The following is a 13,286-nucleotide window of genomic DNA, read 5'->3' on the forward strand; positions in this document are numbered from 1 at the left end:
GAGATGCGCGGCATATGTCCATTACAGCAAGGGGCGGGGGTGTATGTCCTCCACGCTCTGGTGCTGAGGATTTAGATGTACTACTGGGGACAGCCACACCCATGCCCAAGCTGCTCTTGCTCCTAAGTGGGAAGTATAAAAGGAAGAACTGCCCAGTGCTTCCCTCAGTTCTTTCACAGCAGAACAGTGCAATAGTAGACTTCACTGCACTAGGAAAGGAGAGTGGGTCTTCATTTGTCCCTGTGAGTATGCAGCTTTGGGAAGAAAACTGTCAAGTATATGTAGACTGATTCAGGTGGAAATCACACACTACTTTGGAGAGAAACGTAGCTGAACTTTGTCTTTGTAGACAACTGTATATTACTGATCAGTGACCAGTGCATTCTGTTCCTCATCCTCCTAATGGAGATAATAGCCATTAAGAAAGCTACTGCTGGTGAAAGGTGCAGAAGTAAGCATGATGTGAAAGGTTCAACAGAAGGGTTCACAAGAGTAGACAACACTAAATTCAAATCTCAAGATACTGCTGCATCTCCACAGGCAGAAATTATCTAAACCTTTCAGGAACCTGTTGTGATAGAGGGAGTAAACACAGTCTTACCATCAATTTGAGCATGAAATGCTGAGATGGCTGCCATGTGCACCCTAATGGAGTGAGTGCTAGATCTGACTCCTTAAGAAGTGAGAGGTAGTCTAGAATCGATTGAATCATTTTCTGTGTAGATGGCATTATGGGAGGCCACCCAGATAGAGAACTGGTGCCACTTACTCAGGTAAGTCGCTCATGTGGAAGGTTTCCTGATGTTAAGGAGAACATTCTGGACAGCCACTGAGCAATAAATATCTTGTGCATTCATTGATGAACCATGCCATGAGGTGTGGCACTAGGATTTGATCGAACACCAAACCATGGTTCTGTGTGACAAGGTCTCTGGTTATTGGTAATGGGCAGGATTATTGGTGAATGGGTTGTGTAGGTCTGAATACCGTGGCTGTCTCAGACAGACTGGAGCTATGAGGATCATTCTGCCATGACCTTATCATATGCATACAGATGGCCCTTGTCCCATGAAAAAACAGAAAAGTGTTGGATATTGATTCTGGGCTCTGACCAACCCTGAAGCAGAATCAGGGACATTTTCTGCTTTGCCAGGTTGCAAACTGATTGGCCAACAGAAACCCTTCTATGCAGAACACAAACTAGAACAGCTGGGTTGAGAGATCATTTATGGTCTATGTTGAAGGATCTGCTCAGACAACCTGCCAAGCTATTTTGAATCTCCGTCAGGCAACATGCCCTGAGAGTGACGGAGCTCTGTATGCAGAAATTCCACAGCTTGACTGCCTCTTGGCACAGGCTGTCTGACCTAGTACCACCCATTTGTTCACAAAAAATGCCACTGTGGTGGTGGTGGTGAGCACCTGGATAGTCTTGCCCTGACGTGAGGCAGGAAATGCTGGTGCATAGAGAACATTGCTTGCAACTTAAGGAGGATATGTAACCTGTATAGTCCACAAACCCCGAGTCTGAAGGTCACCCAGATGTGCTTCTCACCCCATGACTGAAGTTTCCATTACCAAAGTCAAGCAGTGCAAGGGAGCCCACATTGTTTTGACTCATCCACCAGCTAAGAGATGATGCTATCATGTCCAGAATGCATACTAGCTTGTCTAGATAACTCTGAGGGTGATAGACTGATCAGATCCATCTCACAGTGCTCAGAGATGCAGCCTGGCATTAGGAATAATATACGTACATTTGGTCATGTGACCTAGGAGCCTTAAACGATTTCTCTCAGTGGTCTGTGGATGATCCTTGAGGGGGACACAGAGGTCTTGTAGAGTCTGAAATCTGGAAAGAAGCAGAAATGCCCTGGCAGAAGCAGAGTCCAGGACCACTCCTCTAAACTCTATTCTCTGCAGAGGCAATACCACGGACATTTCTTCACTTAGTTTCAGACCCAGAGTATTGAACAGAGTTTGATTCACCATAGCCTGCACCTGGTGTCCAGAGCAACCCCGAAATAAGCAACCTTCCAGGTAAGCATAAACATGGATGTCTCTCTGGTGGAGGTAGGCTGCCACCATTGTCATGCACTTAGATAAAGATCCTCTGTGCCAATGATAGACCAAATGGCAGCTTGGTGAAACTGGTAATGATCATCCCCTGCCACAAACCTCAGAACTTCTTGTGGCCAGGATGGATCATCACATGAAAGTAGGCATCTTGTAAATCGAAGGCAGCATACTCTCTCTCCTGGATCTAGGAAATGCCATGCAGAACTTCATGTTCTTGATATATTTGTTCAGGTTCCGAATGGGTCTCAGACACCCTCTAGCCATGGGTATTAGAAAATATTGAAGGGGAACCTTTTCTATGGTTCCCAAAGAACACAGAGTCTGCACTTCTTGCCTCAGTACAGACTCGAGAGGGCGTTCCTGAAGAGGGACTGGAGGGTAAGGTGGTGTGGACAGAAAGAAAATGCAGAGTATAATCCTGATTCCATCATGCTTTGTGCGCACACATTTGTCTGAGGTGATGGACTGACTGCCAAGCATGTAGGAAATGGGATATTCTGTCTGGGGGTATGGATATGGGAGGAGAAGGATCAGTTTGGCCCAGGTCTGGTAGTATGCTGTCCTTGACATAAGAGTCAAACCAATGCCTTGAGGCCTGGGGATGTCTAGATTAAGAGACCAGGAAAACAGAGGGCAACAGCCTTCTCCTCTGTGACTTTCTTTGCCTTCCCTTAGAGCAGTCAGCCTGATGGAAGGGATAATACTGCTGTCTACGCTGGAACTGAGGATGGTAATTTTGTCTGCTTTGCAGCCAAACTGTAGAGACCCAAGGACCACAAAACCACCCAAGTCCTTGAGTGCAATACTTTGTTTTAGGTAGGAAAAAGGCATTTCTTGAATGGACGGTCCTCAATTGTCTGCTGCACCTCCACAGGGATCCCAGAGGACTGCAACCAGGAGCAACATCACCATAGCTCTCACTACAGAATCTGCCACGTCCAAGGAGGCCTGAAGAGCTGATAGAGAGACAAGGCAGTCCTCAGCAGCAAAGGACTGAAGAACCCTGTTCTCTCAAACCCGCTGTCACATTATTGGCAAACAGATTGCCTCCCAGTTAGAACAGCCACACTCACCAACACTGCATACAGATTGGCAACACAGAGCTGTAAACTTGCCATAGAACACAAATGCTCTGACCACTGACATGGATGGCAAGAAAGAACTCAGGGAGAGGTGGCTCTATCATTTATACCTCTTTCTTCGATGCACAAGGAGGTTGGGAATGGTTGGGGCTGCCCCTGGGTATTGCTAGGGAAAACTCTCCAGCACTGGTGCATGGGACACACGCACACCCACAGCAGAATGGACCTATGCAAGCACTCAAAAACCATCAAGTTACAGCATGTGAAATTAACTACAGTAAAAACTACCTTTATGTTATGCCATATTAATTGAGTTATTGAAAATCCAGAAAAAAACCTTACCCTTCGTGCTTTACTTTGATATTTAACTGCCTCTTTTGTGTTCTCTTTAGCATGTTCTGTATCATCTGATGCATTCACCACATTCTTTTCTATGCTGTTGATCATTTCACCCTTAAAATAAAATTAAGAAAAAAATTTTACACCACTACTGGAATTTTCTGGAGCCCTGCATAATGAACCTAAGTAAACAATATATCAAAATGATTTTAAACATGGAAAAGAATTATGTATTAATGGCTGAACTTTTTATTTTTGCATCCACATGTGATGGAAAAAAGGAATGGGAAGCAAGGTCTCATAGGAAAAATATTTTAACCTAAAAAAAAATATTGGTAAGGGCAGGTAAGGACAAAATACTGATAATTTAAAACATATTCCTAAGTGAAAGGTATGCTTTAATAGCTCATCTACAACTGGCATACTAAAGAGTTCAGCAGTATCTGAAGAAACATATGGAAACGGCAAGGGTACCTACAAAATATTCATTCAAAATTATTCATAGGTTTTCAGGAGGTGGATTCCTCCAAACTAACTACTTAAAATGCCAGTATATAATGAATTTTAGCTCAGTTATGATGAGAACTTTGGGAATGAAATGCAAGATCTGGAAAATATTACAGTAGATCTGTCACCTGTGTTTTTGTCCATCAGAAGAAAATCAGCAGCAGTGAACAGCAAAGCATTAAAAATGATGCACAAATAACTTGTTCATTTCTGTACAAGTTTACAATATGCCAGTAATTTTCACACTTATTCATTTTGTATCAAGGCAACATATCAGATGTATAGAATGTGAAATCCTCCAAAAAGGGATATGCTAAATATAGACTGATTATTCACAATACTACCCACTGAATTATTTCACAGTGGATCTAACACAGTTTAATTTCATGATATTCAAAAAAAAAAGTCAGTGAATCCCAAGAACAGAGTTTATACAGTTCAACTGAATACATTTTTTCATATTTTTATAAATACTGCAAATAGAGTTAATTGTTTTTAACCCTAAATGATCTATTCTTCCCATCTCCTTATTAAGATAACATTTATGAAATTGAGAGGTGGGGACACTGGCTATCACCCTCCCACTTATGGACTTAGTTATAATTTCCATTTGTTAATGGGAACAAAGTATGGGTATGTAGCATGCCAATTTTCTTTCTATATCACTGCCAATACACTTCTCATCCAACATTTAACCCACCACCACGTTAGTCTTCTGCAATAGCTAACAAATTCTGTTAGTTTTCAATATATTAACTGCCTGTTATAGCCTAGTTAGGCCAAATTTACTCTATGATCTAAATATAGATTTGAATTCAGGTCAGTGTATTCACCCACCATACTATCTAGCCCTGATCAGGAAATTACACTATAGCACTAAAAATAGTTTTACACTTGTACTTAAATATATACTGCAAAAATCTCATCCTTTAGAATCTGATACATTTTTGTATATCTTATGGATTACAATGGCAGTTATTCATTATCCCTAGCAGATGTGATCAGACATGGAGCTCAGACTACATGATGCCTTCTGGCCTTTTAAAAAAAAATCTTTGATGTGTAATCTTCAATAGTTTGCCTTTACTTGTACAGGGTTATGATTATAGTGTTTAAACAAAAAATGGTATCTAAAAATGTTGCAGTTATCAAGATTGCTAGATATTTGAGTATATGTCAATGTCCTGTATTGTTTTCACAGGAAAACTACAAAACATGCAAAGCACTTCATTACTAAGACAATATTTGAATTGGTTCAGTTACCTGAGTCTCAACAAACATAGCCATGTCCGTAAACATGTCATGTAGCGCCCGCATATTGGATTCCAGTTTCATAATATCTTTGTGTCGTGACTCAATTTCATTCAGAGCTTGTCTAGTAATTTGGGAGTCCGATATAATCTTTGAAGGAGGAAAATAGGAAATAACTAATAAGTATGTGATTGACGTATTCCTGAATAGAAGAAATAGAATATGTGATAGCCATAAAGTGGGCTGTGAATACATACATCACAAGTGAAAATAGAAGGATTACCACTTTCTAACATTTCTTCCAGTTCTTCATCAGTGGTGTTTTTCCCAGCTAGGAAGAAAGCATATTTTAAGTTTATAAAGTAACAGCAGGGGTGAGCTGGAGCCGGTTCGCACCGGTTCGCATGAACCCGTTGTTAAATTTAGAAGCGGTTTTAGAACCGCTTGTTAACTAGCTTCCCTGCGAGGGAAGCTTTGATGGGCTCTGCCTGGGAAGCCTGTAATTCCTCCTCCCGGCCACCGGGGGGCGCTGCGCTGTGCTGCGAGAGCCTTGGGGGCTGCCTCCTGGCCCTGTTGCTGCTCCTGCTCTTTGGACCTCTGGCCCTGGGGCTCCTGCTGCTGCCGCTGCCTGGTGAGTCCCCGGCTGCGTCCTGCTGCTCCCAGCCTCCCCCCCCGTGTGAGTATCTGCGCCCCTCCCCCGCCTTCCCTGCCCCCAGCCAGCCCCTGCCCCACCCCCTGCCCACAGCTGCCCTCTGCCCCCAGCCACCCCCTGCCCCCAGCCCCCCCGTGTGAGTATCTGCGCCTCTCCCTCGCCTTCCCTGTCACACCCCTGCCCCCAGCCAGCCCCTGCCCACAGCCGCCCCCTGCCCACAGCCACCTGCAGCCAGCCCCTGCCCACAGCCGCCCTCTGCCCCCAGCCAGCCTCTGCCCACAGCTGCCCGCAGCCACCCCCTGCCCACAGCCACCCGCAGCCCGCCCGTCTGCATCACCTGCCCACAGCCAGCCCGTGTCACTCCCTGCCTCCAGCTAGCCCTGCCCCATGCCCCTATCTGCAGCCAGCCCCACATCCACTGGTGCCCTGCAGTTCCCAGGGCAGTAACCCTGCACACCTGCTTTAATGAGGGGGGGGCAGGGAGCAGCTGGGACCCACACATGTGCACACCCTAGAGTGACCAGACAGCAAGTGTGAAAAATCGGGATGGGGGTGAGGGTAATAGGAGCCTATATAAGAAAAAGACCCAAAAATTGAGACTGTCCCTGATCACCACCCACACATGTGAAACGGAGCTCATTTCTAGTTCAGCCCCATCTTTTTAAAAAAGAACTTTAGGTAGGGTTAAAATACATCTGTATTTTCCTGGACATGTCAGGCTTTTCGGTTCTTAATCACCTCCTGGGAAAATATGGACGTATGGTAACCCTATTGGTACAAAAAATACATGCTGTCGCACATCCCTTAAATCAGAACTTTTTATAGGGAACCCGTTGTTAAGATTTTGGCAGCTCATCACTGCCCGTGCCCACAGCCAGCTCGTCTCCAGCCAGGACCGCACCCCATGCCCTGCCCGCACCAGCCCCTACCTGCAGCCAGCTCCGCATCCCCTGCCCTGCCCGCAGCCAGGCCCTGTCTCTAGCTAACCCCGCACACTCTGCCCTGTCTCCAGCCAGCCCCTGCCACATCCCCTGCACTTTCCGCACCAGCACCGCACCCCCTGCCCTGTCTCCAGCCAACCCTTGACGCACCCCGCTGCCTGAAGCCAGCCAGTCCCACACTCCTCTGTCTCCACCCCTGCCAACCCATGCCGCATCCCCCTGTGGCCCTACCTGAAGCCAGCCAGCCCGTCCCACAACCCCCTGTCTCCAGCCAGCCCCGCACCCCTTGCCCAGCCTGCAGCCAGACCCTACCTCCAGTCAGTCCCTGCCCTGCCTCCAGCCAGCGCCATGTCCACTGGTGCCCTGCAGTTCCCAGGGCAGTAACCCTGCACACCTACTTCAATGAGGGGGGCAGGGAGCAGCTGGGACCCACACATGGGCACACCCTAGGGTGACTAGACAGCAAGTGTGAAAAATCGGGACGGGGGGTGGGGTGTAATAGGATCCTATATAAGAAAAAGACCCACAAATCTGGACTGTCCCTATAAAATCAGGACACCTGGTCACCCTAGCACACCCCCAGGGCGTGGCAGGATCCCACATATGTGAAACAGAGCTCATTTCTAGTTCAGGTCCATCTTTTTAAAAAAGAACTTTAGGTAGGGTTAACAAACATTCGTATTTTCCCGGACACGTCAGGCTTTTTGGTTCTTAAATCGCCATCTGGGAGGAAAATATGGACGTATGGTAACCCTATTGGTACAAAATATATCTAGTGTGGCACATCCCTTAAATCAGAACTTTTTACAGGGAACCAGTTGCTAAGAAATTAAAGCCTTTTTTTTACGTGTTTTTTTTTAGTCATCCCTGCCGGGGCCCCACCGAAAATGTTTGAATTGGGCCTCGCACTTCCTGAAGCCGGTCCTGATTGGCATAGTTTATCCACCTCCATGAGAGACGGTAGCTATGTTGAGGGGAAAAGCTCTCCTGGCCACATAGCGCTGTCTACAATAGGGGTTAGGTAGGTGTAACTGCGTCGCTCACAGGTGTGGATTTTTCACACATAGTTCTATCAATGGCATGCAGGGGTAAGTTTACAGTGTAGACCTGGCCTAACTACCTTGCTATCTGGGCACTATTGAGGATTGGAGAAGGAGTCTCATATGAAGCTTCCCTACTTTTTTTGTTCTTTGTTTTGCCTGACTTCTGGGCTGGAAGACAGCAAGAGGACTCTGATTGGCTGGAGTACCCATTTTGGGATTAAGAAAAGGGTGTGACCCAATAGAAGAGGGCCAGACTGCTTTGCAAGAACAAAAAGTGACATAAGGGTGTTGAACCTGGAGTCTAAAGGATTAATAAATGTAGAAATACCATGAAAGATGAATTTGAGAAAGGTGTATGTCCACAGGTATGTTTATGTCGTTCCAGCGCCCGTCAATCGCCATGGTGCCACAGTCCTCGTTGCTGGGCTCCCTGGTGCTCCAGAAGCTGTGAAGAAGAGCAAAACCCCATGGAGACCACAGCGGGGAGCAAGGGGTGGGTCAGGGGGGCATGGAGCCTTTCACCCCACACACCTGAGTTTCAGAGGGGAGCCATCCACCCAGAGCCATTGATTTTCCACTTTCTGGTCACTCAGCCCCAACCAGTATACCCAGGACATTGTGCAGTTCTTCACCAAGAACGCCTGCAATAGACAAGAACAGACTAAGGGGGTGAATGGGTGGGGGACAGGCCACGCACTCTGCCAGTGCCAGGAAGGATGGCCTGGTGGGCAGGGCACTGGCTTGGGACTCAGAAGACTCAGGTTTAAGTCCCAGCTCTGCTACTGACTCCCTGTGTGGCCCTGGCCAAGTCCCTGCATCTTTCTCTATGCCTCAGTTCCCCCAACTGAACAATAACCCTAGCCCTGAGGGTGCTAGTGGAATAACAACACTGAAGAGTGTGAAATGCTGGGGGAGGAGCTTAAATGCCATAGATGTGTCACCATCTCAAATCCAGCAGGAACTGAAGGCTGTTCCTGGCTGATGAGTGGGGGTGGTCTCAGTCCAGCTCTCACCCCTGAGCAATAAGAGGTCTGAAGGGGGTGTGTGGGGCCTGAGCCCCTGTGAGGGATTAAGGGGGATTGTTGCCTGGAGGAAACATGACCTAGTGGTGGGGGAAGATACAGGGGCTGAGGGTGGAGCCACGCTAGGTTTGTCCGGCTGATCGCTTGAAAACATCCCAGCAATTCCCCTCCCAAGAGAAATGGCAAAAACTCCACAGGGAGTCCTAGAAATATGGGGCTGGAAGGGACCCCAAGAGGTCACCTAGCCCCTCCTCCAGTGCCAGGACCAAAGAAACTGAACCCTGCCCTGATGGGTGTTTGTCCAGCCTGTTCTTACACACCCTCCCAGGTCTCATGTAGACATATGGAGAGCGATCCACAGGGGATGGTTGTAGCCAACAGCCTTGGTGGGCCTGAGGTTGGCTTAAAGAATCCCCTGCCCTGTAGCTCCCACTGAGAACAACAGAGAATCCCGCAATGGGAGTTGCCGTGTGCTGAGCTTCCTTGAGCATCTGGCCCTGTGGGCCCGTGTCTGCTGCCACCTCCCTCTAATTGCAGCCCTCGCATGGGCACGGCAGCTGGCACTGTGCTCCTCACCTACTCTTTTCTGTAACGCCGTGATCTCCTCTTGCATTTTACTGTGAGACTCTTTCACAGCGGCCAGCTCCCCAGACACCGAAAGATGGACAGCGTCTGGATTGGTGGAGGAAAGCAGGTTAGCAGCCAAAGTGCAGCATTGTTGTCTCAGAGCTTCCTGCACAGCCCCCAACTTTGGGCTGCTTACAGGCGCCACGGGCCCTGCTTGAAGTCTCCTCTGGGATGCCTGGAACCTGGGCTCCTGGCAACAGTCAGAGCAGCCTTTGGGCTGCTCTAACTTCCTCTCTGCCGACTCTGGAAAGCAGGGAATAACCATGGTGCAGCACGCTCCAGCCAAGCCCCTGATCCATCCCTTACACCAGGGGCTGGGAGCCAGGCGGGTGCAGGGCTCTGACGCCAGCTCCACACCAATCTGAGATTCCCCCTACCCAGGGCAGGGGCAATTTCCATCCCCTGCACACCACCAGTGTGGCCCAGTGTGACACAGGATTGGTCCCTTTAGGGGACTGCAGGGGGTTACGTCCTACTTAAAGACCCCAAACAGGCCTTTGACAGCCTGGGCAGACAAACCAGCTACCTGAGAATTGGTAACAAAACGATTTTCTGTTCGTGTTTCTTTAAAAATGGATCACTCTGAAGGGTTTTTAATTGTTTCAGTGCTAATTAAACCATCGAAGCTCACCCCTAAGAGTTCATCTGAAATGCTTCAGGGCAACCACTGCTCAGCAGAACCCCCCAGAGGGGAGTGGGCACCAAACCTACAGAACTGAGCAATGTGTGAAGGAGGCAGGGTCGGCCAGTGGACCAAGTACTGGCTTGAGGCTCGGGACATCTGAGTTTGATCCCCAGCTCTGTTACTAACCTGCTGCGGGACCTGGGGCAAGTCATTTCCACTTCCCAGTGCCTCAGTTTCCCCATCTGTCAAATGGGGATGATGATACTGCCCTCCTTGCAAAGTGTTTTGAGATCGACGGATGAACAGCACTATAGAAGCACTAGGGATTCTTATATCTTCCTTGCCCTCTACTGTTTAGCTTTGTGTTGTTGTGACGTTGCACTCCAGCCTGAGGGATGCTGTTAGGGTTGCCACCTTTCTAATTGCTGATAACTGAACCCCTATGGCACCGCCCCCTGCCCTGCCTCTTCCCCAAGGCCCCATCCCTGTCACTTGCTCCTCTCCCTCCCTTCCCCCGCCCCCCATCGCGCGCTGGATCCTCTCAAGGAGCCCGTCTGCAGATAGGAGGCTGCCCAGCTGAGCAAGAGCTGGGGCTGGCTGAGCAGGAGCTGGTCACAGTTAATGACCTGGTGCCTCCCCCTGCCCTGCGGAAACCAGACATTTGGTTTGGGTGCCATTTAGGGTTGCCAGGTCCCAAAAACCAGTCACCTGACAACCCTTAATAGCCCCCTGACAGAGAAGCCAAAAACCAGATTGTCCAGGTAAAAACCAGACAGGTGGTAACCCTAAACTAGATGCCATGGGATTCAGCATAAGGACTGATTCGCAGCTCCCAGCTACAAATGACCAGCAAATCTACTGCAAATGGGAGCAGCTCATGGTTGGTGGGTGGCCCTTTAAGAGAGGCTTCAGGTCCAGCTCTGCCCCATTCCTGCTTGCTGCCCGGAGTAGAGGGATTCTGGGAGTTCTAGTCTAGAGAGATTCATGGGAGTTAGAGTCTGACAAGGCATGCTGGGTAAAGTGCCGTGGGGACTGTGATAGACACTAAGAAAGGGTTAAACATCCTGCAAAATAAATAACCCTCCAAAGACATGTGGGGAGATAATGTTTGTGTTTTGATGTATTTACAGATGTAAGCAGAGTCTGAATGAGCTCTCCCCTGACATCTAGTGGTGAGCTATGGAAAAAGACTTCAGAAGCTGATCTTGTTTGCATGGACATACCCACCCTGCCTAGTTGCTCGGTGTGATGGGATTGCTTGCCCAAATGATCACTTCTAGCTGGTGTTGGATCCCCAGTCTCCTTGTTATTGGGGCAGGAGTAATAAAGGGCTGCTACCCTTGTTGTGTGAACCAAGGGCAGCAGAACTGTACCTGGAATCTCCCAATGGAGGGACTCACCCTCAAATGAATGACACTCACTAGGCAGGGGACATGGGTTCCAAAGACCAATGGGAGTAGGGTGAATGGGCTTATTGTGCTTAAGGGTTCTAGATGTCATTTGACCCATGTGCTAATTTAGACTCAATTGTGGGTTTTGTTATATGCTACAGAGCTGAAGTCATTGATACATTGGTCAAAGCATTAGACATACTTTAGAACAGCATCTCTATTGTAAGAGACTGCCTAGTGTGTACCAGCAGTGAGGCTCTCACACGAACAGCTGAAGTCACTGAGAGCTGTGGGAGAGGGGCTTGAAGACCTCTTGGTGAGTGGGCAGCTGGTGGAGAAGCATGGCAAGGAGCTACCAGGGCAGCTGGCGGAGAGGTGTGGCAAGAGGCCAGGATAATTGGTGGTGGAGAGGGTCAGGGCAGAGCCCTGCCGATACATGGCAATCAATCATTGGGGCAATGAGCAAGTGCTGGAGAAGTGTGGCATTTCAGGTGCCTCCTTACCCACCCCTGCCTTCCACACAGGGTGGGAGGTTAACTCTGCAGATGAACCTCTGAACTGTGGGGCTACATTGGCCAAGGACAGCAACTATGAATGGGGTATGGAGAAGGGATGGGCACATTAAAGGGACTTTTGGGTTGCTGGACTTAAGACCCTGAGGGGAAAAGGCCACTGCCCAACTTACTTGAGGGTGGGTTTTTTGCTCATGGCTTGTGTTTATGAACCCTAGTTGTGGTGTTTTCCCAAATTAATGCTGAGTTAATTCCCTTCTTTTATTAAAAGCTTTTTGTTACCCTCAGACTCTGTGCTTGTGAGAGGGGAAGTATTGCCTCTTAGAGGCACCCAGGGGGTGGTGTGTAATTGCCCCAGGTCACTGGGTGGGGGCTCGAGCCGGTTTTGTGCTGTATTGTTGAAAAGGAACTCCTAGATACCGAACCTGGCCCTTGTTGCTGCTGGGTCCACCTGGCAAAACTACTTGCAGTGAGAAACCAGCAGCTAGAACTTGAACAAAAGCAAAAAAAAAAAAGCTGATATGGAAGGAGAAGCTTCTGAAATACAACACCTGTGTTTTGAACATGAACAAAGAATGGCAGATATTCGATTGCAGGAACTAGAAGCTAAGGCAAAAGTGGACAGACTGAAGCTCCAACTCATGAGAATAAAGGAACAACAGGAACTGTATCATCCTGGACAGCCAGCTCCTCTCAACAGCAAAGATGGGGATAAAATCTATCCAGTTTGTAACAATGTTGGTATTTTGTTTGATTCTAAGCAGTTCTCTGTGTGTATCCAAATTTACCCCAACATTTCCGACTTTTATGTAAATGCTTTTACTGTGAGCTCAGGTGAAGGTAAACCCATAACTTGTGCAGAGACTGTAAAAGTCAATGGTAAAAGCTATTTAGGGTAAATTACAGCTTCTAACATCACTCTTGTTAAAGCAGGTCAAAGAGGAAGATTACTTACAAAATAAGAGTGTGAATATTGTGATCCTCTATGTGTTTACTGTATGTGTGTCTTTAGCCAGAATCATTCTTGAATGGAATGGTGTTAAACATGAAGTTATAGCTGATGTAAGGAAGTTATTGCCTAAGGATCTTTTGATTGGGGATGATATTAAAACGTTGTTCAGTCAAGTTGATGACATAAACCAGTCAAAGGAAAGACATAATCCTGAACCTGTGTCTACTAGGGGCAAGGATTTGCCTATGGAGCGTTTCTCCAAA

At 47.8% G+C, this 13,286-nt stretch overlaps 1 protein-coding gene across 1 annotated transcript in view; it reads right to left on the reverse strand.

Annotated features, from left to right (window-relative positions):
• The window catches only part of LOC123353390 (syntaxin-2-like), a 48,499-nt gene that overhangs the window by 11,229 nt on the left and 23,984 nt on the right, over positions 1–13,286 (reverse strand). The window contains exons 6-8 of the mRNA XM_044994421.1: positions 5,516–5,589; positions 5,271–5,408; positions 3,504–3,614 (exon numbers count right to left, since the gene is read on the reverse strand). Of these exons, the coding sequence (XP_044850356.1) occupies positions 3,504–3,614; positions 5,271–5,408; positions 5,516–5,589 (323 nt within the window). The remainder of the gene's footprint in view (positions 1–3,503; positions 3,615–5,270; positions 5,409–5,515; positions 5,590–13,286) is intronic.

Source organism: Mauremys mutica, chromosome 20 (genome assembly GCF_020497125.1).
Source record: "Mauremys mutica isolate MM-2020 ecotype Southern chromosome 20, ASM2049712v1, whole genome shotgun sequence".
NCBI lineage: Eukaryota > Metazoa > Chordata > Testudines > Geoemydidae > Mauremys > Mauremys mutica.